The sequence below is a fragment of the Camelus ferus genome, chromosome 6 (genome assembly GCF_009834535.1).
Source record: "Camelus ferus isolate YT-003-E chromosome 6, BCGSAC_Cfer_1.0, whole genome shotgun sequence".
In the NCBI taxonomy this organism is placed as follows: Eukaryota; Metazoa; Chordata; class Mammalia; order Artiodactyla; family Camelidae; genus Camelus; species Camelus ferus.
In genome coordinates, this window is record NC_045701.1 from 39918746 (window position 1) to 39942132 (window position 23387).

Consider the following 23387-nt stretch of genomic DNA (forward strand, 5'->3'; position numbering starts at 1 on the left):
AAAGTTATGGAGGTTTGATGATGGGTCAAAGCTTCAGGTTTAAACATAACAGATTTCGCAGACTGTGCTGTGGAAGGGTCTTAGAGCCCATGGAGTTAGGCTCACTTGCTTTCCCAATGAGAAAGTCGATGCAGAGAAAAGAGGTCCTTGCAGCAAACACATAACTACGTGTTGCTTGAGCATGCCAAAACAACTGAGGAATCTTGGCTTCTAGTATGTATTCTTTGTTTCTTGCACATGTTTGGGTCTAAAGTGCCTAACTTAAGAGAACTCCCTTCCTTCCTGCATTACTGACGAGTCCCGGATACCTCATGTAGCCTACTGGGAAGTGATCGTTTTTAGGTTTGATCTTTAAGGAGTTTTATGTCTCAATTTGGGGAAGACTGGGGTTTGAATTTTCCCAAAATATTTATGGCCCATCTGTTTGCTTTCAATTTTTAAAATTATCAGAAATTCAAGTATTCAAGTATGTGTGTGTTTCCCCTTTAAGGGGATGGCTGCTTTAAAAAAGATTTCAGCTCCTCAGACAGCAGAGTTGCCCTTCTACAAGGACTGGTCTAACCAATCTACGTGGATAATTGTCCTTAATTCTGCATCTTCTGCAACTGAGAAAGAGAGGAGGAGCTGACTCTCATATCTGACTGATTCCCCTGATGGTTCTCCTTTGTTATCAAAATGCAATCATATATTCTGCAGACCTTCAGGTCAGGTGGAGGGGACAGAGCAGGGCTGCCTTAACGTTTTCTCAGGAGAGCAGAGAGCTCCCTGGAGCTCCTGTCTTCATGCAGAGAGCACCAGGGAAGGTACCCAACCATCTTTGGACATGTGCTGCCATTTAGATTGGGTGTAAATTCCATTTGCAGACTCAAGAGAAAGGTTTAGAAGACTAACTTAGAATACAACATGTTGCTAAACTCAAGAAATTTAAGTAAAACAGGCATTCAACAAAGCAAGGATAGAAATATAAGATATCTGAGTTACAGCTCTCCTCAGAAGAGCTCATAGGTTCTAGAGAAATCATATAATATGATATAGTACTTAGGGGGAGATGGGGGATGAGAGTAGACAGCCAATTTCTATTCCTTACTTGGCCCAAAACTAGTTCTGAGTCTTGTCTTTTTTTTTTTTTTTAATGTTGCCAGGAAATACAATTGCAGCCTGTTACATTGAGAAGAGCTGCCTCTCTGCCCTCAGGACAGAGAGGATAAGCCACAGAGGACCTCTGGAGGCCCTGAGGGGTGATACCCCCTCCTCCACATCCAGTGACAGACTAATCAAAACACTGCCCTCCACAGAGGTACAATGGTCCTCTGTCCTTCTCTAGCAGACTTTAATAAAGTAACTAAATGAAGCGAAATTTGATCAAATGTGTATCGTTCAGCCTTCTTGTTTTGCCCCTTAACAATTTATGGAGGTGCTTCTACCCATGGTCCTGTTTGATTAAATGATATTTGAAGTGTTCTGCGCTCTGAGAAAATGTAGTTTATATCTTTGGCATACATTTACATAATCTCGTTAAGGAAATCTCTTCAGCTTAAACTATCCCAATAAAAAATCTTATCTTTGCTAGAAGAAAAGACTGTTTTCTCCAAAGGGAGCAGCAAACAAATATGGAGTCCAGACACATTTTGAGAATCTAAGGCTGTAATTGTAGTTATATTTTTCATGTTATATATTTGGAGTTTGTTAAAAGAGATGGATGAGGCGTCATTGCTATGTTTGGAGGATACAGTCACATAAGAATAGCATGCTGTAGCTAATGTTTTTTAAATGTGGGTTTTAAAAATAATTTTTTATTTGTTGTCTTGAAAAACGTTTAGATATTTAAAAAAAAAAATGAAGGTTGATAAATTACCACCAATCTCTCAAGTTCCCCACTGTGGCTATCAAATTAAGGGTTAACCGCACAGGATTCCCCTGAATTAATCAGGAGCTAAGCCAGGGACAGACTGGGCAAGGGGGATGGGACTGGCAGAGCCCCACCCCCACCAGGAGGCAGGGGACACAAGCGTGCAGCCCACAAATAAAGGAGCCCTGACAGGCAGGCTCTCACAGGCAGCCCTGGGCACAGAAAACATGCCCTAATCCCACATCAGCCCAGTTTCTGCTCATCATGTGCTGATCTTCCATTTCCAAAGAACCAAGACTCAGGGTCCTATTCTGTAGTGTAGGGTTTTTTTCAGTTCTGATTTAACTGTAAATATATGTTCGTCTTTCTTTGCTCGTGTAGGAGGCAGTCTGTGCCCCTGGCTTGCCTTTATTAAGATCTCTAGATCCATTCAGCTCTAGATCCAGAGGATGCTGCAGCTGGGTGGACCGGATGGTCAGCCCTTCAAGCGGGACCTGAAGGATGTCTGTGCCGGCCATTGGCATCCAAAGCCCTTGCAACACCTGAAGAAATACAGGTTCCCAGGTCCCTTCCTTGATTGAAGAATCCAGAGTTTTGGGGGTGGGACCTGGGAATCCATATTTTAATAATAAGCTCTCCAGGTGATTCTTATGCATGTTCAAATTTAAGGACCACTAACCCTAGAGGTATTTTGGTTTTCAGTAAATCCCTGCTATCAGCATTAGGTGCCATGGGCTTTCCAATTAAACAACAAAATACGTTCTCCCTCGTGTACCAGGCCCATTTAGTTATTTTAGTCACTTGTGTACAGGACAGGGTGAGCTGACTTCATCTAGAGGAGGAAGAATGCTGGTCCTCATGCTAATGCCTGAGTCATTTCCTTCAGGATGCTAAGGTCTCCCTTAGAGCAGAGAAATGAGCCCCTGGCTTCCTTCCTTCCTCTGCCTTCCAGAGTCGGGAATGCCCTCGCCTACAGCTTTAGGTCTGTTCGCTTCCTGAACTGACCCTCAGTGAGTCTTTGCAGCAATCAGACCAAGAATCAACTAGTCATGTTCCAATTACATCCCTCCCCTTGCTCATTTTATTTCCATTCAAACCAAATGGAGTCCTTGAGAATTAACACTTTCTAATTATAGTCTTCTTACCCAATAGAACTGACTTCTGCCTGGGTTCCTCTTCCGTAACTTTGGCCTGGACATTTCCCCGGTACCCAGACTCACCTCCTGTCTTCTCTACTGCCAGAGCTGCCCTGAAGCTGAGCCCATCTAAAACTAATTCTTGCTGGTCCTCTGGCCTTAAGGGCTGAATCCTGCCCAATCCTGAAGAGCCCTGGTCTTAGAGAAATTCTTAGGGACAAACTTCCAGAAAGACTCCCTCCAGCCCCTGGTTCCTGAGTTGGTCACCATCTCCGTACCTAGTTGATGATGACATTCGGGGGCCCCCTCTCCTGTTGCAATCCCCCACCCCAGACTCTGGAAGAAGCCTCCATCTTCACTGCTCCTTGCCAAGAAATCATTTCCCCCGAACCTTCCCTTCCCCTCAGTCTCACCTCTGCCTTGAGAAGTCAGCTTTTCCCTCTTCTGTCCTTTCTTACACCCAGTTGCTGAAGTCCCATTGTGAACTATGACAAAGATGACTAGAGTAGAGTCAGTTTCTAGGAATAAAATCTGAGATGCTGGAAACGGAAGGAAAACACCATTCGGCTGTTCCCCTGCCCCTCACAGAGTCCAAAGGCACCTTTTTGCCTCTAATAGGGCCAAGTACTTGGTCTCAGCTAAATTGATTTGGGGTGGCTTTTCCCCTCTCTTTTTCCAGGCTTTGTGTAAAGACCTAGGTTGTAAGAATCAGACAGACAGGCTTAGGTTAGATTCTCCAACCTATGACATAGTCTAAGTTCAGGAAAACCTACTCCCTAAAAATTTGCATGAAGCAATTGACACGAGGTTGATATTCTCAAGCTGGTTTAGATTAAGTTGTTAGGCTGTAGGCTAGATGTTTAGGTTCAGAAGACCCAGCTCATCCCTTATCTTTCAGCAGGTTGTGGGCCACCTCCAAGCCCTCGTCGCTTAAAAATAATTAGCTGACTCTCCCACCTGAGCTAGTGATTTGATGATCTGTATGCCGAACCAGACTTCTCTAGGGGAACAAAAGAAAAAAGGCCAGAGTGCCAGAAGGAAGCTTAATTTTTAAGGTAAATTTGGATTCCCTTAAAGGACAAGTGAGAACTCGCTGAAGATGCTCTAAACCCAGAGAATCATAGTTTTTTCCTGCCTGTAGCCTTTTTGGTTCCCCTAATTTGCCCAGCCCTATTCCATACATTTTATGTGGAAAAATGTACATAATACTTAGCACTTCCTTTTGACAAAGAAAACGTTTCTTAGGACTCATACTGATTTACTCATAAAAGAATGGAGAAGAGCTTCCAGATGTATTTTCCCATCACAGACTTTCTTAAGTACTGACAGAGGGGAGGTTTTATCAAGGTCTTTGTGATGGGCCTGTTTATAATGAGAAGATATGAGCAGAGCACATCTAGGTGTTTATCACCAACAGACGATGGAAAGGAGCATATGGTAGGAAGAGAAATATCTACTGTTCAGGAAACATGGTTTGTTAACACTCCCACACTCATCCTCACCTCCGCGGACACGTCTCCACAGCCCTGCACACACCCACTAGCTCACTGCGTTGGAGAAGAAAAATCAAAGTCAAACAATGATTTCTTCAACACGGGACTGTCAAATAAGGCTAATTTGGACATTTTTGGCAAAGATGGTAGGATTTCAACACAGAAGTCCTGTGCATTCGGCTTCACTGTGGCTGGTATCTGGGCAGTGCTGTGTAAGGGGTTTAGAAAACTATGGGCTTTAGCATTTCCATACAGTTCTTTACGATAAAACAAGAACAACAAAAGGGAACACGAGGATTGAGCTCTACTATAAAATTGAGCTTGGAGGCAAAGAATCTCTTAGTTCAGAAATCTATTTTGAAGAATGTCTGTAGATTAAAGGCCAGACTGAGATAAACCTTTAGAACACAGAGGCAGTTTCTCCTTGGCACTGGCCAAAACCAAAGCATTGTTCCAACTCAGATATGACCCATAAACCCCTACTGATTAGTTCTGGAAGTGAACCCTGCATTTAGTAACTTATAGCTCTACCCTGAAACTCCTGCCCCCATGGAGGAGATGTAAGGGGCGTGGAGGTAGGGTAGTCCTACAGCACGGTAAAAGCCACTTTACTGAGCATTAGGTCACAGAATTCTCTAGAAGTCAGCGAGAACCCTAGGTATCGGCACCTGATTCTTGCCCTCCATTTTATATCTAAGGAAATGCAGCCCTGGCCAAGCTAGATGACTTGCCAAAATTACCAGAACCAGAACTGAAATCAATTGTCTGTTTCCTGATTCAATGTTATTTCTATTCCACAGTATTCCTTTCACTTTAAAGTAACTATGTTACTTGTTTTGTTTGTTTCACAGTTCTTGACATAATATTAGTATTTAGGTTCACATATTCATATTCAAAACCATGTCTCACTTAAGTAGATGACGTAACTCTACTAGGAAGCCCCCCCCCTTCTCTAGGCTGTTCCTACTGGGCCTGGTGACAACATGGTGAGTTTTACATTTATGGCAGAATGGAACTGTGGGTGGAGAAAAAGGGGGCTTAGAGTTCTCAGAAACATTTGTTTTGAATAAAAGTAATCATATAGAGCAAGAGTGACTCAATTTAGAGAAAAATACAGGTTTCTTTAGGCTTCAGATACTCAAAGGGCAGGGGAAGGGAGAGGACGCCTTTGGTGTTCTTTTCTCATCTGTTTCTCTGGTGGAAGTTCCATTGAATTTCTCGGTTTTAACTATCACCTCCAGAAAAAACACAACAGCAACAACAAAGCACAAAGTCTTCCAAAACCATACCTTCAACTCTCATCTCTTAAGTGCCCAACCTCTTTTTCCAACTACCCCCAGGACATTTGCCCAGGCTGTCCCCAGGCTGCTCAAATACACCATGTCCACAGAGAAATCTTTTTTTGTCCCTTTGTCAGCAATTCCTACATTCCCAATTACCTTTTAGTCTGTCGTCATCCTCAACCAATGAGGCTCAAAATCATGGTGTTTCTCCCCAGGTCCCACTACCAGTTTCTACCGCTTGTCCCTGCCACTTTGCCCCAGCTCTGTCTCCTCTGCTGATGCCAACTGAAATGCTCCTGGAGCCCGGGGGTTTCCAATAGGTTCTCTTTTATACTCCAGCCCTTTTCTCTATCTGGAATCCTTTTCACCATTCTAGGATTATATCTTATGTCTGTTTATTATAATGCCAGTTTTATGTAGCCTTACAGATCCATTCAGTCAAACGTATTTTCTACCTACCTGACCTCCCAAAGACCTCATTCTATACCTTTCTTACAGTATACAATAACCACTTAATAAAAATTGTATTTTTTCAGCATACACTGTGTATCAGGCATAACCTAGACACTTCATATACATTTTCACTTAATCCTCTCAGCAGCACTATGAGACTTGGAGGGGCCCCTATCCCAGAGGTCTGTATTTAACTGGTGTGGGGTACAGCTTGGACTTGGGGACTTTTAAAGATTCCCTGGGTGATTCCAGTGTGCAGCAAAGTTCAGAACCACAGGTAGAACTCCGAACCCATTAGCCAGGTATTCTCCAGTAGTAGATATCACCTCTGATGCCCTAAAAAAACAAACAAATGTTGGACCCCAGCCCAGTCTTACCAAATTAGAATCTCCGGGGGACAGAGCCTGGGAATCCATGTTTTAACAAAACTTCACAGGCGATTCTGTCATATAACCAGGATGGAAAACCACCTTCTTGATCAGACACTGTGTCATCCTCCAATATTACTACATTACAAGTCATTATTTCTGTTTTCTCCCACTGTGCAGTCTGTAAACATTTGGTCCACCTTGGTTTTCTCCCTGCTACCTATCAAGGTTCCTGGCACATGGTATGTTTTAGAAACTAGAAAACCATTAACATGACCTTTGATGCCCTTATTAAGAAAACAAAAGACACCTTACGGAGTACTTATTCTCTTTGTACTAGGTTTTTAATTTCTAATATGCTGCTCTGGAAAGAAAGCAAGTCACTTTCTAAGCAGTTCTCTGAGCATCATGGCTGCATGGCTGTGCAGTGCCAGGGGCGGGATGTGAACCCAGCACTTCTGACGGTACTCTTTCCTCAACACCTCAGGCCTTCAAAGCAACTACAAAGGGAAAAAGATCAACTATCTATGTGTTTGGATACACATGCTGTCAAACGTGTTTCTCAGACTTGAACATAATTTCTCACAATGGGAAAGAAACTGTTGGCATTACGAAATGGATCTTGGACAATACATTCACTGAAATCCAAAAATTAACGATGGGACCTAAAAGGTACCCCTTTCCTTCTCTTCAACCCTCCACCTCGCCCCTAGACGTACATATAGACACACACACTCTGTTCTTTGCCATTTCTTGACAGCTGTTTAGTTATTGCACTCGTAATTTTCTTAAGGTTTATTTTCTTCTTAGTTTGTACTGTTTCTCAAAGACCTTTCAAATAACCTGGGCTTCTACTTATAACTGATAGATACCACTTTAAAGGTTTATACACCGATTACTTAAGGCAGTAAATCGGCATCTGGTAAAAATTTCTAATGTTTTGTTCAATATGAATATGCACATAAAATACAAACAAGCACAACACAGTTGAAATGATGCTCAAACAAGACCTAGAAACCTGGACTCTAGGCTCTTTTTGCCATTTCCAAGCCCGAGGACTCTGGTCAGGGACTAAATGTTCCAGAGCCTCTTTCTCCACCTAAAAAATGAAAGGTGAGAACCACCTAAAATACAATCTCCCAGTTTTTCTCCCAAATATGAAATGTTATATTCCTTTAAAGTAATTATTTAACTGGCCTTTGGTCAAGCTTAAATTAATAATCAGTCTGTATCTTTATTATTCAGTTGACATTTTTTAAAGGCAAATGGAATTGTAATGAAGTTTGTAGACTTCTTTGCAATTTGGAATGTGTTCACCTCCACTATCTCCTTTGATTTTCATAACATAACTACAGAATTGTCATCATTGTCCCCATTTCACAGAAAAGAAAACTGAGATGCAGAGAGGCTGAGTGCTTGTCTGGGGGAACAAAATCAGGAGATGGCAAATCTAGACCCCAACTCAACCCAACTTTTGACCACCTTCTTCAACACCTTCCTGGCCACAGGCAAAGCTGGAGGAGATCAGAGGCTGGGTCCATCTGACATGCAGACAGCTCCCCCATGAGCCTGTCTGCCTTTCCAAACTGTTTGCTAGCCCAGATGCCTTTAAATTGCTTTGGAAGAGAAAAGCCAAGTAGGGATTTATTTAACATATCATTTCTGGGTATGTGTTTTCCTGTGCATTTATAGATCTGTGTTTTTCTAAGAACCTGAATGTTCCTGATAAAACAAGACAGATAATGATAAATGAGCATCTATGTAAGCCTAGCTGGGAGGAGGACCAGGGACTGTTAACACCCCTCCTGTGAAGCTAATCCCATTTCTTTTAGCTCTTTCTTTATTAGTTAATAAGGGCTTGCAAAAATATGTGTCTGTGATGATGTTTTAGTATCCTTGCCTCTAGGAACATTTTAAAATATTCATAAAGTAGCTCGTCTGACCAAAGCTTAAAGCAAAGGTGCATTAAGTATGAATTTAGTCAACTTCAACGTGGGTGGTCAAAAACACAGCTCCAGAAATAACCTAAATAACCCTCCGCATTGGTTTTTTCCAGATCCACAGCTCTAGGCAGGAACATGAAGACGGGCAGGGAAAAGGTATTATTTAGAACAGCCAGGACTCTAAAGGGCAGCCCCACAAGCTTTGATCCTGCTTCCTGACTGACAGCAGTGTGGCTTGCTTTTGGAAAACTGAATAACTTAAAGGAAACCAAAACAAAATGAAAAAGGAATTGCCAGTGAAGCCCCTAGGAAGGCGAGCAGATGCCAGTTCTCACTGCCCCTGGGAGGCCAGAGACTCGCTTCCCCATTCGGTTCCTTACGGCAAGGAGGGAAAAGAAGAATCTCAAAGATGGCTCGGCGCTTAGGGGTGCGTTTGAGGAGGCAAACCAAACACAGAAACTCAGCTAGCTGCTAAACTGATCTCCATGGTACAGGGAATGGTACAGGCGGCCTAAATTCTACGACCTGGTTTTAGAGGGTCCCCCCACATTGTCACAGGGTCTTAGGAACACAGAGTATACACACACTCACACACACACGGTCTCTAATCCCCCAACATACACACCTCCCTCCTGTCATCCCGAAGCATTGCCACACAAATCCTTATTCTTCCCACTCTTTTCTGATTTCATTTCCCTAAATCATCATTTAAGAAAGCTGACACTCTGACTCCTCTTCTATGTTGAGTTCATACACAAAGGAACTTTTTCAAAAGATACTATTGTAAAAATGATATCATTTAAAACGTGTGAGGATGATGAAGCAATCTTTGGTTCTGGGTGGCCTGGACTATCGATGGTATACTTTGGCAAGAAACCAAAAACCACTAGCCCAACGTTCTCCCTCCTGTTTCGAGCAAGTACTTCTGAGCTGCCACCAAAATGGCGCAAGCCCTCCTGACCTTCCTTCACCATGAGCTCAAGGAGCACATGGCAGGCCAAGGGCCCCTGACCACCAGTCCCGCAGGGCACTGCAGTCAAGCACGGTGTCACACGCACCGGTACCCAGCGCGCCCATCGTGGAATATGCTCAAAAGGACCCATTCATGTCACTGCTGCTGAGTCTTTTATTCAGCGGAGTCTTGGGCTTTTCTGCCAATGAAGGAAAGCTCTGAGCCACACTTCTGATAGGAAATGTCCATGTAATCCCACTCAGCATAGATTTGGAGACAAGCATTGTCCATTAATACAGGCTGATAATGCAAACGTTTCCTTTTCCCTGGTTATGAACTTCCTCTAAATGTAAAAAAAAAAAAGAAAAAAAGAAAAAAAAAAGCCTGCAAAATAGCAATAGCATAGTCATAATGCTGCCTTGAGAAATGCTCAGAGTATGGTATTATTCCTCTTGTCTCTTGCCTTGAGGACACTGAGGGCACCTTGACAGCCGATGCGATTACAGAAGACACAAGCTAATGTCGGTGATTCCAGATGCAATTTTGCATTTCTCAAAAGAAATACTATTACATCCCAGATGTAAATTTGACTGTGTCCTGTACTTAATGTTCTATTCCAGGTGATTCACATAACAGGCCGGCTACGACTGAGGGTGTCGCTGTCCCATGGGAGGACCGTCCCCAGCCAAATCATGGGCCTTGTGGTTGTGGCTCATGCCCTGCCTCCCCCTACGATCAATGAAGTCAGAATTGACTGCCATATGTTCGTCACGCGAGTAAATATGGACCTCAATATCATTTACTGTGAAAATAGGTACTTTGTTTTTGTTTTCCTTTGCCCTGTTGTGTGTCGCACGTTGGTAAGGGCTGGTGTGCTCGGCAGTCTGAAGGATTTTACTCTCCTAGGGAAGTTCATTATAAAGCCTGATCTTATTTTTAATGGCTGCTTGGACTGCCACCAACCATGCTTTTTATCTGAAATTTACGCTGCTGCCCTGATGTCCATTAGGGACAACAATGGAATGAATTAGGATACCCAGGCATCCACATGCTATAACAAAGGCCAGTTTGGGCGGAGAACCCCAGGAGAGAGCAGGACTGAGGCAATGTTGGCAAAATGATGCAGTAAAAGGTATCTCCTGACGCCTCAGCCAGACCCTACTCCTGACTACTGCAAGGGCCCAGCCTCATGATGGTCAGTGTTCACATAGGCACTGAGCACACAGTCCTGGTCAGCTCAGGCTGCTGGAACAAATTACCATAGGCTGGTGGCTCCAACAATGGACATTTATTTCTCATGGTTCTGGAGGCTGGGAAGTCCACGGTCAAGGTGCAGGCTGATTAGCTCTGTGATGAGGGCTCTCTTCCTGGCTTGCAGACAGCTGCCTTCTTGCCATGTCCTCACACTGGGGAAAGCAATCACTGGTCTTCCTCTTCTTATAAGGACACTAACCCCATCACAGGGGCTCCATCCTTGTGACCTCATCAAAACCTAATTGCCTCCCAAAGGCCCCACCTCCTAATACCATCACATTGTGGGGAAGGACATCAGCATACAAATTTAGGGGGTACACATTCAGTCCACAAAACACATGGAGAACAAACGAGAACTGGAGGCCCAGAGGAAAAAAGACAAAAACGAAATATATAAAACTATTCAATGAAACTTTGTAATCCTGAGGGTTTCACTTTTATAAATGAAAAGATGACTCATCACGGAAATGACTTGGCAGCCCTCCCTCAGCACTGAGCTCTTATAAAAGGACGTTTTAGCCTCTGGTTTGAAAGTTCACTTTTCCATTAAGCACAAAGCAAGGGACAAGGACATGGGACAGTGCCCCTTCAGACCTTCTACTCTGAAGTTCCCAGCCCATCAACAGACTGATTTGAAGAGGAGAGAATCACGGGTGCAGGGAGCAGGAAGTGGGGAGTGTGTATAGATCAGCTGTGGGAAGGAAGCTGGACGATGCCGTCCATCCCTGGTGCCTCGGGAGAATTACCGAACCAAGGTGGGGGAGAGGCTTTTGTGGCTCACAGCATCATCAGGCATGAAGGCAACAGATGTTCCCTGAGTCCTGTCAATGCCTTTTGAGGTGGGTAGGGAATGAAAGAACCAAATGGTCAAGCGGTTTGTTTAGATAACTGACCCCGGCAGGACACAGCCAAGAGGAAGACAGACAGTGCCTGTATTCAGTCCATGGAGAGGCGCTAAAGGTGTTGAGATCCAATTAGCAATGCCTACCATTTCCGGTCAAGTTTTGATTCTGAGGATAGAATTCACCATGGGAAGAGATTACTCATCTGAGCTTTTAGTGTTTGGGAGGGTGGAAGACATCATGAACCCATCATTATTATTTAATAAGTAACTCTAAACATTTTTCAAGGTTTGGTAGTATTTGTTAAAATTTTTATCATCATGACTGCATACTTAGCTATGTCTAAGGTATTCTGCAGTGGCCACAGAGTATCAGGAAATATGAGTTTGCCAGAAAGATTAGCTAGAATTGGCAAGTAATAATAAAGACAGCTGACATTCACTGCACACTTACTACACCCTCAGCCACGTGCCGAGTTCATTAGATGTACCATCTCATTTAAGCTTCTGGACGGTTCTGTGAGGTAGGTGTTGGCACGGCCTCCATCACCTCCATGCAGTTTCAGTTTGGAGAGAAAGGTTAAGTGACTTGACTGAGACCAAGATTTGAACCCCAATCCATCAGATTCAAAAGCCTGGCACCCTGTGAGGTCTCCCTGCATTCCTCATCTCTAATTCTTCTTCAGAAGTCAGGCTAAATGGTAAGGAATCAGTCAGAATAATCTCTAAGGGGGACCTTTCATACATATGCACCCATGAAAGAACACAACCACGGCCCACAAAGCTGTCTCTTCTCTGATTGAAAATTCAGGATGCTGGACGCCCGGGGAGGCAGGTAGGCAGTCAGAGGATGAACGATGGCTGCGTGCCTCTGAAAACATGTCAGCTCCCTTGATTGAGATTTCCCACCGCCACTCCCAGCAAAAAAAACAATGCCTCATCTTATTTACCTAACTCCCAGTGACTGTCCTTTCCCAAAACTATCACCTCATTCTCATTCTTGTGATCACAGGTTCATTAGCTCTTTTGCTGCGCTCCATGGACTGGGGCCTTACGGTGCCACTCTAGTAATTGAGATCATTTTCCATGACCCACTTTATGCTTTTTTCTTCCCAGTTTAAAAAAATGTTTTCCACAACCCCCTATTAGCCAGTACAATACTGCATTATGTCCTCACTGAAGCAATAACATGGGTCCTTTTTAATAATGATTAAGGATAATCACATATTTCATCCGAGGGAACAGCACACCCCGAGTGCCAGGCATTGTGCTACATTTGTGTCGTTTCATTCATGAGGCCCCTCGCCAGCCTCTGAAGTTGGTTCACAGATAAGGAAACTAAGGCTCAGAGTACAAGATGCCATCAGGATTCTGGACCTGACACAGGCCATCAGACTGGTCTGCAGCTTCCCACACATGTAGTGAGAGGTCTTTGAACACCGAACTGGTCACATTCACCCGGATAACAGGCTCTGGTACACAGAAGGGCTTCCATCGTCTTGAAAGATTTCATTCAGGTAAAGAATAAATTAAAGAAATGTCTTCCCTAAAGAATGGAGTGCCTTTTTCCCGGGGTTTATTATCTATTTAGGGAACTGCTAACTAGAAAGGCGGGGCCACCTCTTGACTCCACAAACCATTTTCCTCCTCAGCTGTCCCTGGGACAGCCTCGGGCAAAGCCGACATCTGATGCTTTTCAGAGGAGCAGGCAAATTCCAGAAACACCAATGAGGGCCCTTTCATGACATCCTTGCTCCCTCATTTGCAGGAAGAGGGTGTGAGCTGCGCTTGGAAAGCAGCTAATAGTTTTAGGAAAACACCAACAAACCTATTTTGAACCCCAAAACCACAGAATCCTGAGGAAACACTAGTATGGCCAAAAACATGATTTAAATTGCTAGACATTGAGAAATTCACTTACTGGGTAGTGAGTTTTCATTATATTTCATATTCTTCTGCTTTGGTTTTGTTTCTTACTTCCTTGCCTCGGGGTTCAGATTTAACTCCCCAGCAGAGACCTCATGGGTTTCTTAAATGTGTCACAGCTAAAGAGTCACTTCATCTTTGATAAGTCCTAAGCCATAAACCAGAAAACGCAGAGGGACGGTAAGAAGAATCAGTCCCACAGATGTACTCTGTGTGGGGCTGACCAAAACCAGCCTGGACTCAGACAGGGAAGAGGAGCGGAAGCTTTTCGGCATGTTTGTGTCGACCAGGCAGATCCCTCCAACAGGTTTTCCAATTTTTGTTCTATTTTGCTGTGTTCCTGCCTGTGTTGAGCACAAGCCTGGCAGGGCTGCCAAAATGGTTTAAAAGTTTCTGTGCAGAATCCACCACAAAGTCCCAGTTAAAAGGGCCAGGAGTGAAGGCTGAGCTCCCAAATGGCTAAGACTAAAAAAGATAATACCCCCAGGCATCTGTGTGTCTCAGCATTTAAATTATACCCCTTGAAACGCCAATTTGGACTTCGTGCCAAGAAGCAGTTGAAGCCCTTTTTCATGGAAATGCCCAATAGAAGACCAATGTGTTTAAATGAAAGGTGTCTCTAATCATTTGGTATAAACATAACATGTTTTTATTTTATTATGTAACCTTGAATTATCTTGTCCTCTAATGAGGATCTTGCATTGTTACTGATACTCAATAATTTCATGGAATTATGTTGTCTAAATGTGTGTTCTAGTACCACAAAAAAAAAAAAGAAAGAAAGAAAGAAAAAACCTATCTAATTATTTCAACACAACTGCTTGATCTAGCACGGTTCCAACTTTAGAAAAAGCCTGTTCTATATTAAAGAAAATAGTTTTATCTATAAAGGGTTTTCCCTCCGTGCCAAGTCCTCACAGGTACCCTGGTATAAGGGAAATTGCCAGACTTGCTTCTAAGTCGTTTAACTGTTTCGATATTCCCCTCCTCCTGATTCCCAGCCTCTGTTCTTCCCTTTGTAGGATTAGTGATTACATGGATCTGACCCCCGTGGACATCGTAGGGAAGAGATGCTACCACTTCATCCACGCCGAAGATGTTGAGGGCATCAGGCACAGTCACCTGGACTGTAAGTACCTCCTGCGCGGGGACAGCCTGGCTGCTGTCATCTGTCTCAGATGCTTTTTTGGTTTCCGTGCCAGCGCCTCCCTCCACCTCTCCCGTATACATTTGAGATGACTGTCAGCGTGTGGTGAGAGGAAGTGGGACATAAATCACTTCTACTTGTGTTGGAATTAGAGTGACAGCTGGACCTCGGGCCCTGAGAAATTGCGGGGTCTTTAGGCGCTCACCCGGGATCTCATGGTCTCTTGCCCTCTCTCTCCCATGACCAGATGGGGGAACCTTTGTCTTAAGTGCTTTCTTGACCCTTTCATTTTCTAGAGAGTAAGTTCCACTCTGCAATTTGTGGTCTCAGTTTCAAAACAGACCTGGGAGAAGACAAGTTCATCCAGGCCACAGCCTCGTACCAATTTCTACTTGACTAGCCACAACCTTGGGACACAGGGGAAGCCCGGGCAGGAGCAGGGTACCTTGTGTGGACACTGTAGCTCTCAAAGGCACCCTCTTTTCATTGTAGTCTGGAAAGAGGGTTATTTAGAGGAGCAGGTACTTCCATCTCCCAACTCCTGGAAGGGAGAAAGTAACCTCAGCTCTTTGGGTCTGGTTCCCAGCTCCTGACCCACAGGCTCTCCTCCAACGAGACTTTTGTGACATTTAAGCAAAGCAGGACCAGCCAGTCCAAGCAGTCACTCCCACACCAGTGTCCTCATGCAGTTTTCCCTCATCAGACTCAGCAAAGCAGTTTACACCGTGCGTCCAAGGGATCTGACAGCCCCATAAGGCAAGAGGCACTGGTCTGGTGGACCTCTTAGGAACGGGGCTGCCCTTTTCCAACAAGAAGTCCTTTTTATGACCACTCTGTAGACTCTCCCTAGAGGATGAGGGCCCTACCATCCATATTCCTAGAAGGTTCTAAACCCAATTCTGAACTCTACTCTTAAATACACGCAAGGGGGCACCAGAGAGATGGTGCAGCCTGAAGTGGAAGCTTTTATGTAGTGACACCACCCAGGTGGCCTTGGTATGGACGTCTTCTTCCCTTTCTGGCCACAGTCAAGGAAAGCTGTTTCAGATCTTTCCTGCCTTTTGCAGCTGTTGAGTCATTTCAAATTCAGATCTTCAAAAGCATAATGCAGAGACAGTCAGCTAGCCAAAGTCTCCAAGGGTGAGCATCTTGTACTGTGTTTTGAACCCTGCATTAGCAACACTGACATGGGACCAAGGTCAGTGTCAGATTCTGTATATGCTCTGTCTCTGGCAAAAGCCAGCCTGCGAGGCTGCTCAAGCAGACTCTAGTCCCAACACAGAGTGTGTGCCTCGGTATTGCTCACCAGGGACTTGGGAACACACTTGTTGCTAAGAACGAATGGGTGTCGGGTATCACAGAAGCAGATGGCTCTTCAATTAATTGGGGGAAAAAACTGATGCTGTTTCCTGAAAAGAAACACCAGGTTCTCTGTAGCTGGAAATTCAGAGAAAATGGAGAAAAATCAGGATCTTTGGAAGAAGCTCTGAATACATTTTTGGACCAATATATGCCAGAGATCCAGACTTTGAAAATGAGTATACTGTTTGTGAGACACTGTCATAGACCACATGTGTCAGGAAGGGGGTGGGGTGCTTTTTCATTTTGGAATCTTAATCGAAGTCTAAATTCAGAAACCTGATGCTGACAAAAAAGAACTTTGTCATCCTCCATTATTATTTGGGAAACGTCGTGCTATCTCTTTGGGATTTGATTTACAGCTTAAAGAAATACAATTCCTCAGGAAGCGTGAGCGAGGGCAGTTCATTTCTTCCCCTAAAGCAAAGGTCCCCAGCAAATGCATTTGATGCCATTCTTTCCGATCTACTTTTATCTCATTTTCAGTCCCCGGAATAATTTGAGTGCTGAAAATAAACAAGTCCGCCATTCGCCATTGTGCTAGTATCCTAATTTGTCTGGTATCTTGCCAGCTAATAAACAGAGAAGGTATGCCTTCAAATTCTGTGATTTTTTTATTACTTGATATTGACATACTGGCTGCTGCTTTATGATTTAGCCTGCTAACAATGATTGAGTTCAGTCTTTCAACTCATACACATGACTTCTAATTTTAAATTCTTTTAATAACCTTAAACACATGAAAAACAAATAGAAGGAGCTGATAATTCCACACAGTAAAATACACTTCACATATTTAGCTATCACGCTGTGGAATAACTCTACAATGTCAAGTAGCACACAATTAGTAAAACTGTAGGGGGAGGAAAAGGAGTGTTTTGATCCTGAAGAATTTTGATCCTAATCAGATTGAAATTTCAGCGTTCTTGTAGTGCTTAGTATCTTCAATCACACACACATACACATACACACACACACACACACAAATCCAACTGATGCCAGCGTCAGGTTTTGCATTCTGTGGCTGAACTAAAATGCTAAAATATACAAATGCATCGCGCTTTGTACAATAAACATTAAAAGCATTATAAAGTAAGATTGAGTCTAAAATTGTGTGATGGAATGTCTGATGTTTACCTAATTCTCAAACCAAAGCCAGCCCAGTAACAAAATGACAGAGCATGTAATAAGTCTTGGTTGTGTAAACATGTAAAGAAAAGGCAAAAAGCCAGCACCGCATCTTGCTCATCCAGAGCCCTAGGCCATTACTGAAGGATGCCTCAACTGTGCCTTCTTGGCAGCAGAAGGTCGTGGTGACACAGAATCAGCTCAAGAATAAGATAGAATTCTAAAACAAAGGGATGGTTAAAAAATAAACCACATTAACTATTTAGCTTTTCTTCCTTGAGCTATTGGCACAATTCCTGGTTCTGGCCATGAAAGACAGGTTGTAGTCACCTGATAATATTTCTGATATTTTGATATGTTCCAGTTTATGGATAAAACTTACAGGAAAAAGACTTGATAGTCTCTGGTAATTCGAAATGCTATCTTTATCACTTAAATCTATTTTCCTAGCAGAGGCATCTGTAAATTCATAGATGAACTCATTTCTAGAAAAAGAAAAGTAAAAGGGAGTCTCAGCTGCACCAGGACTTGGCAACCCAGAGAGACTGAACCAAAAACTTTGGACCATTTACTTTCCCACTAGGTTAACGGGAGACACCTGACAGTTCACGGGTTTCAACATAAAGAATCACTAAGAATCACATTAGCTCTACCAACATGGTGGGTTAGGATTCCAAAACTGAGGGAGGTTAGGTCCTCTTCTTTCACACTGGGACCAAAGACCTCTGTGATTTTTTTTTTCTTTAAGCCACCTCACTGGAGCCACTGAACCCAATTTCATTGATCCTTCAGGCCAAAGTGACCAAATCAACATTACAGGGTTTGAACTGTGAACCACCCAGACAGGCAAAGATGCTCGAATAATTGCCAGTGAGCCTCCAGTTCCCCAGTGCACAGGAGGTACTGATCTTGAGATGACCAGCGATGTCTCCCTAGGGCCACACACCCCAGGTACCCGGAGCAGCTATGTCACTCTTGAATAATTATGGGAAAAGCACAACCATCTACTTTGCCCCTGCCTTGTAGTCCAAGAAACAGAAGGGCAGACCATGAATGCTGAACCGGAGAAACGTGCTTTGCGTTTGCTTTCATCCCTGTCTATAGTTCTTGTCTATAGACGACGCTGAATTTGTCTGGAGATACCCTTACGGTTCTTCCCAGGTCACCAGCAACAACTCTCTAAAACCTGGGAAGAGTGGCCTGAGAGGAAATTTCCTTTCTCTTGTTCACATCGTGTTCCAGCAGCAAGGCTCAAGGTTCAAGGCTCTGGAGCGCTGGAACTTCAGGAAAAAGGAGCCAGAAAGTATAGAAGTGGTGGCAGTTTTCCCTTCCTAGAACTGTTCCCAGGATAAGAAAACTCTGGAAGAGCTATTTCAGAAAGAGAGGAGGACTTCCGGCTTGTCTATGAGATCATACAGAGTTAAAAAGCGTGGCTACGCGATATATTTGGGGGGTGGGTGTTAAAAAAAAAATACAGTAGCCTGTTTCTTAATTACAAAATCCTATACTTCTTAACAAAACTAATGCACAGCTACCTGGCATAATGCATTCCATGCTGTTTTGCATCAATAACCTCTACGCTTCCCTCCTGAAGGCGTCTCATCGCCAAATGCAAGCCGACTGCTTAATGCAGGACTAATTAGTATATCCCCTTCCAGTCTGCAGGCCTTCCATTGTAATTCCTTCCCAGCTCATTTTTTTCCACAACCGAGCATCAATCAAAGTAAGTGCCCTGCCTGCCTAGGAAACACAAGATGTCCTCCATGCATTTGTCATCTGCCACACAAACAAAGGGGGAATTTAATTGTTGATTTGGGTATGCAGCCACTGTGCGCAGTAAAGGAAGTCGGGAGTGCAGGAAGAAAGGAAGGGGTAGAGTTTGATGGCGGGGCCAAATGCAGATAGCACAGGGGACTGCTTCTAGTTTCTGATCTTAGCTTTTTTCAGGGTTGGGTCTTCAGGGATGTAGCTGCCACCTGATCATGGGCTGGACTCTTTCCCAAAGCAAATGAATTTTTCCTCTTCATGTGTGTAAATGTGTGTAAGAGCTGCCACGTCTGACTTTTTTCTGAAGCCAAGACAGCCCCCATCGTGCATCTGTCCATTAACTAAAAAGACTGTCACATGGAGACAAAATAAAGTCTGGTTTTTATGCAGGAGTGAATTAGTATTACTACTTTGTATCCTTTTTTTTTTTTTTTTTTGGCCAGTGCTGATTTTGGCTTTTTAAGTCCAAGGGCAGGCAAAGAGAACAGAGAGCAGCAAGGGCCTAACTAGCAGCCGAGTGTCCTTGCTCCCTGCATTCTCGATGCGGAGCTTCAGCCTGCCCACAGGCCCAGCAACCCCGAACCTGCACTCAGCCAGATTCCCAGCTGACTGGTATTCATGTAAAGGTTCGAGAAGCACTGACTATACTGGGATTTAGAAGGCATTATTTCACACGGAGTAAAAGTACATGCAAATCAACTAACGACCTTAAGGACATCAATCCCCCCCTCCCACGTCAGACTAGCTGTATTAACAGTAGTAAACTATGAAGAGTGAAGTGGCTCTGAGGGCATCTTAATCAGTGTCCGAATGAAACTGGTGTGACTACTTGGTAAAGAGACTGACTTCTTTACAAAGATGGGAGGTTTCGAATATCAGTACAGAAAGTTAACAGAGTATAGATAATAGCAAATAGTCAACTTGTAAGCAAAAGGAGGTCTTTGGTTTCCTCCCCAGGTTACTGTTTTTCCATGTACTTGATTGCATGTGTGAACAGGAATAGTATTTTCCCTGTTCAAGCTCATCTAACATTTGTGAGTACTTACTACCTACAAAGCATTGCAGGATGGCTATAAAGCTTCAAAAATAACCAAGAAATGGTCTCTACCTTCCAGGAGCTTACTGATTAGTAGAGAAGACAGCATGAAAACAGCCAATTTTGAAAAGGTGGCATAAAATGAGGGCTGTTAAGATATTTAAACAAACCAGAAATCCCAGAGGTGGGGGCCACCAAGGGAGGATGAGAAGCTCCAGGGGAGGCACGTTTTCCCTGGACATTGAAAGAGGACTGGCAAGAAGCCAAGATGGCAGGAGATGTGGCAGGGGTGCAGGTGGCGCTGGGAGATGGGGTGGGGTGGGTGTTAAGGGGATTCCAGGCTTCCAAGAACACATGAAGGGACACAAAGTGTGATACATGGTCTTTTCTCTCTACCCAGAGAGAAAGCCAGCTCTTGGATTTGACTGATATACTCTAACACAATTCTAGCATGGACTCTCGGGCGTTTCCTCATTACCGTTTCAGTCAGCAGCTGCATTTACTATCATAAAATTGATATTTGAGAGCAACGAACCCATTGCTCTTATAAAGCACCATCAGAAAAACAAGACAATAATTCTCAATCATCCATTTTAACCGAAATCAATTAACCTAAGTAAAATCAATGCCATTACTTCTTGTTCTTTATTTTGTATAAAGTATAAGATGATATTATATTTTTAAAATATTTTCCTTAAAATATTGATATGACACTTTGCATATCTCAAAAAAAGCCTCAAACCTTTAAAAACAAAAACACACACAAATAAGCAGTATAGGATTTAATTGGTGATGGGTTTAGCATACAGTGTGTTTCCATTAACATCGGGTTAACGAAGGATCGGGTTATCTGAACCTCTTTGTGAACGCCCTCTCCCTCTCTGGCCTCCTAGAATCGCTGGGGAGATGCGCCAGCTAGGATGCACCTGATTACAAGTAACAGAAAACCCGAGTGAAAATGACAAATTTTCTCTGTAATCATCTCAACTTTCTCTTCATGATCAAAAGACAGCTGTAGCATGGCCAAAGAGCTCCTCACAGGACAGTGTCCAAAGTCAGGAAAGGGTCAGTTGCTGTTTTGTGTTCATTTTTGAAAGAAAGTATTCGGACAGGCCCTCTAGCAGGGCGAGGACCCCTACGTCTCGCTGTCCGGCGTTTCACCAAATGCCCAGCTTAACCACACGCTGGGTGGAATTCCCGTGGCTGGTTTAAACCATCAAGGTTTCTCCCCCTGGGGACCTGGGGGAAGACCACCAACATCAAGCCCCAGATGAGAGTGCTATTACCCAGAAAGGAGAGACAGGGTCTCTGTCCAGCGGCCAATCCAGTGACTCTACCTGGGGGATCCGTCATGTTTCACAGCAAAGTACTAGGATTTCTGACAGTCTGCACAGCAGGTGAACACATGAAATTTTGTCTGGGCTCCATTAAATACTCCCGATTTTATGGGACACCAGTCGTTGTGCACCTATGCCTCACAACTGAGGTATTTCTTGGTAAAGATGTTTCGCAGGCTTAATGAATCCAGAAGCACAGGGTCCGCCAGGGACATACAATAAATCTAACCGTAAGATTCACCTCAGCCTTTTACCTTGCTTAGGTCTCCCGACATCCCAGCTTAACCTCCCCAATAAACTAGTCCTCTTCATTTTTAAAAGGAAAGTGAAGAATTCAACCCAAACCAGCTTGGACCCCCTGTACTTTCATAGGTCTACACATGACTCTCCATAACTATTATCACTGTGATATGTTATGAGTGAAAACGACTGCTAAGCATGTCTCCCATTCAAAGGCAAATAGAGGTAAATCCTTATTTTCAGAAGGAAGAAAACATTTTCAGCAGTCTCCCACCACACAGATACTTCCTCCTGCATCTCCTTGTGCAGTGTTTCATCCTGTTCCAAACCAAAACCAATCCCTGGGAAGGGAAATGGAATTTCTGTGACTGAGACTCATGCAGGAGGATGGGCTCGTGACAGACTTCTCTCACTTTGTTTTCCGCCAGTGCCTGGTGTGAAGACGCACATTCCAAAAAATTATTTACTGAATGAGTGAATAAACACACCACTTCCCTCATTTCCTCATCATAAACCTCGCTCAATTCCGTGCTGAAGAGTTCACTGCATCCCTTTATGCAGCAAATCGCCACCGAAAAAGAAGGCAGAAGCGCTAAGTACTCTGTCCTGAACTATTTCGGGTCGAGAAGGGCAGGACTGAGTGGTACTGAAACTCCCTGACTGGACTGAAAACAGCTTGGAAAAACCTCTGAGATCGTGGATGTCACTCATTCCAACAATTCCTTTGATTCTTCCTGACTGAGAACACCATCCCATCAACGTTTTAAAAGCCTTGGTCTCCGATTCAACACGTTATCATCAAGAACAGGGGGACTTCTTTTTTAAACTTAAATTGACATGTTCCAAATCAATAAAAAGTTTTCTGCATGATTCAATATTAACAGTTAATAAAAATCTATCCATCGGCGGGGGTAGAGGAAAAAACCTCTTCTGAGGTTATAAATCACACAGATAGCAGTTCAAGTAGGGCCTGTCATGAGCATGTTAGGGGGGAAATCCCCAGATGATACACAGTCATTCACAGAACATCCAGAGGTCTTCTGTCCTTAAGCTCGTCACTCACGTGAAGCGTCAGGTATCATTAACTTTACCAAATACAGCTCAGCACGTAGATTAACGGAAAAAACCTAAAAACCAATTTGTGGATGCCTGCTATTTAAGACGTCTAGCTCCCTAATTGCAAAATCTATAGGAAAGTCTGCACAGCATTCAAGCCGCGGCTGATCCTATGAGCAGTTCTAAGTGAAAACCTGTCTCTACTGCACGTAAACGAAGCCCCTAATGCACAGCTCCGGGCTCTAATGCTGCTTCTCTTGTGGGTTTTGAAAATGACCTTCCTGTAAGCATCAAGGACTCTAACTTTTTAGATAAAGAAACTTGTTCTTGTTTCAAGTGTATGTCAGGTTCATTCCCCTATTGCCCACAGTTTTCAAAAGCAGAGGAAAAAGTAATCCAGAATTAAAAAAAAGAAGAAGAAGAAGTCCTGTTTCCAGAATGAAGTTCCCTGTCAGCCCGCCTTGGGCCTTAGGTGGGGAAGCCGAGATTAAAGAGTCAGTATTCTTTTTCATGTTTCATCTGCCAGTTTTGTGAATGTAGAAAGAAAACCAGTGGCTACAGCTAAGCGCCCAGCTGTGGCATTAAGTAGAAAGTGTGATTCCCCCACAGCCCCTCCCCCAGCTTACACACTCTCCACATGAGTGAATTCGAAAATAATTTTTGAGTTTCTAGCCGAAAGGCCCCACTCCCCATCCTCTGCAGCCATTGATGAAGGTAGCTCGGGCGGGGCGGTGGGGGGGTGTGTGCTCGCAGCAGATGCATCCCCATATCACCATGACGATAATGAAGCTCTTTGTTCAGCAGTGTGAATGTCAAGTG

At 43.7% G+C, this 23387-nt stretch overlaps 1 protein-coding gene and 1 long non-coding RNA gene across 6 annotated transcripts in view; one reads left to right on the plus strand and one right to left on the minus strand.

Moving 5' to 3' along the window:
• NPAS3 (neuronal PAS domain protein 3) overlaps window positions 1-23387 on the plus strand; it is a 799363-nt gene that overhangs the window by 760963 nt on the left and 15013 nt on the right. For all 4 annotated transcript variants that reach the window (XM_032481854.1, XM_032481855.1, XM_032481857.1 and 1 more), the window contains 2 exons: window positions 10098-10291; window positions 14521-14627. In XM_032481854.1, coding sequence (XP_032337745.1) covers window positions 10098-10291; window positions 14521-14627 — 301 coding nt within the window. The remainder of the gene's footprint in view (window positions 1-10097; window positions 10292-14520; window positions 14628-23387) is intronic.
• The window catches only part of LOC116664221, a 228922-nt gene that overhangs the window by 128159 nt on the left and 77376 nt on the right, over window positions 1-23387 (minus strand). The gene's annotated exons all lie outside the window — the stretch shown is intronic.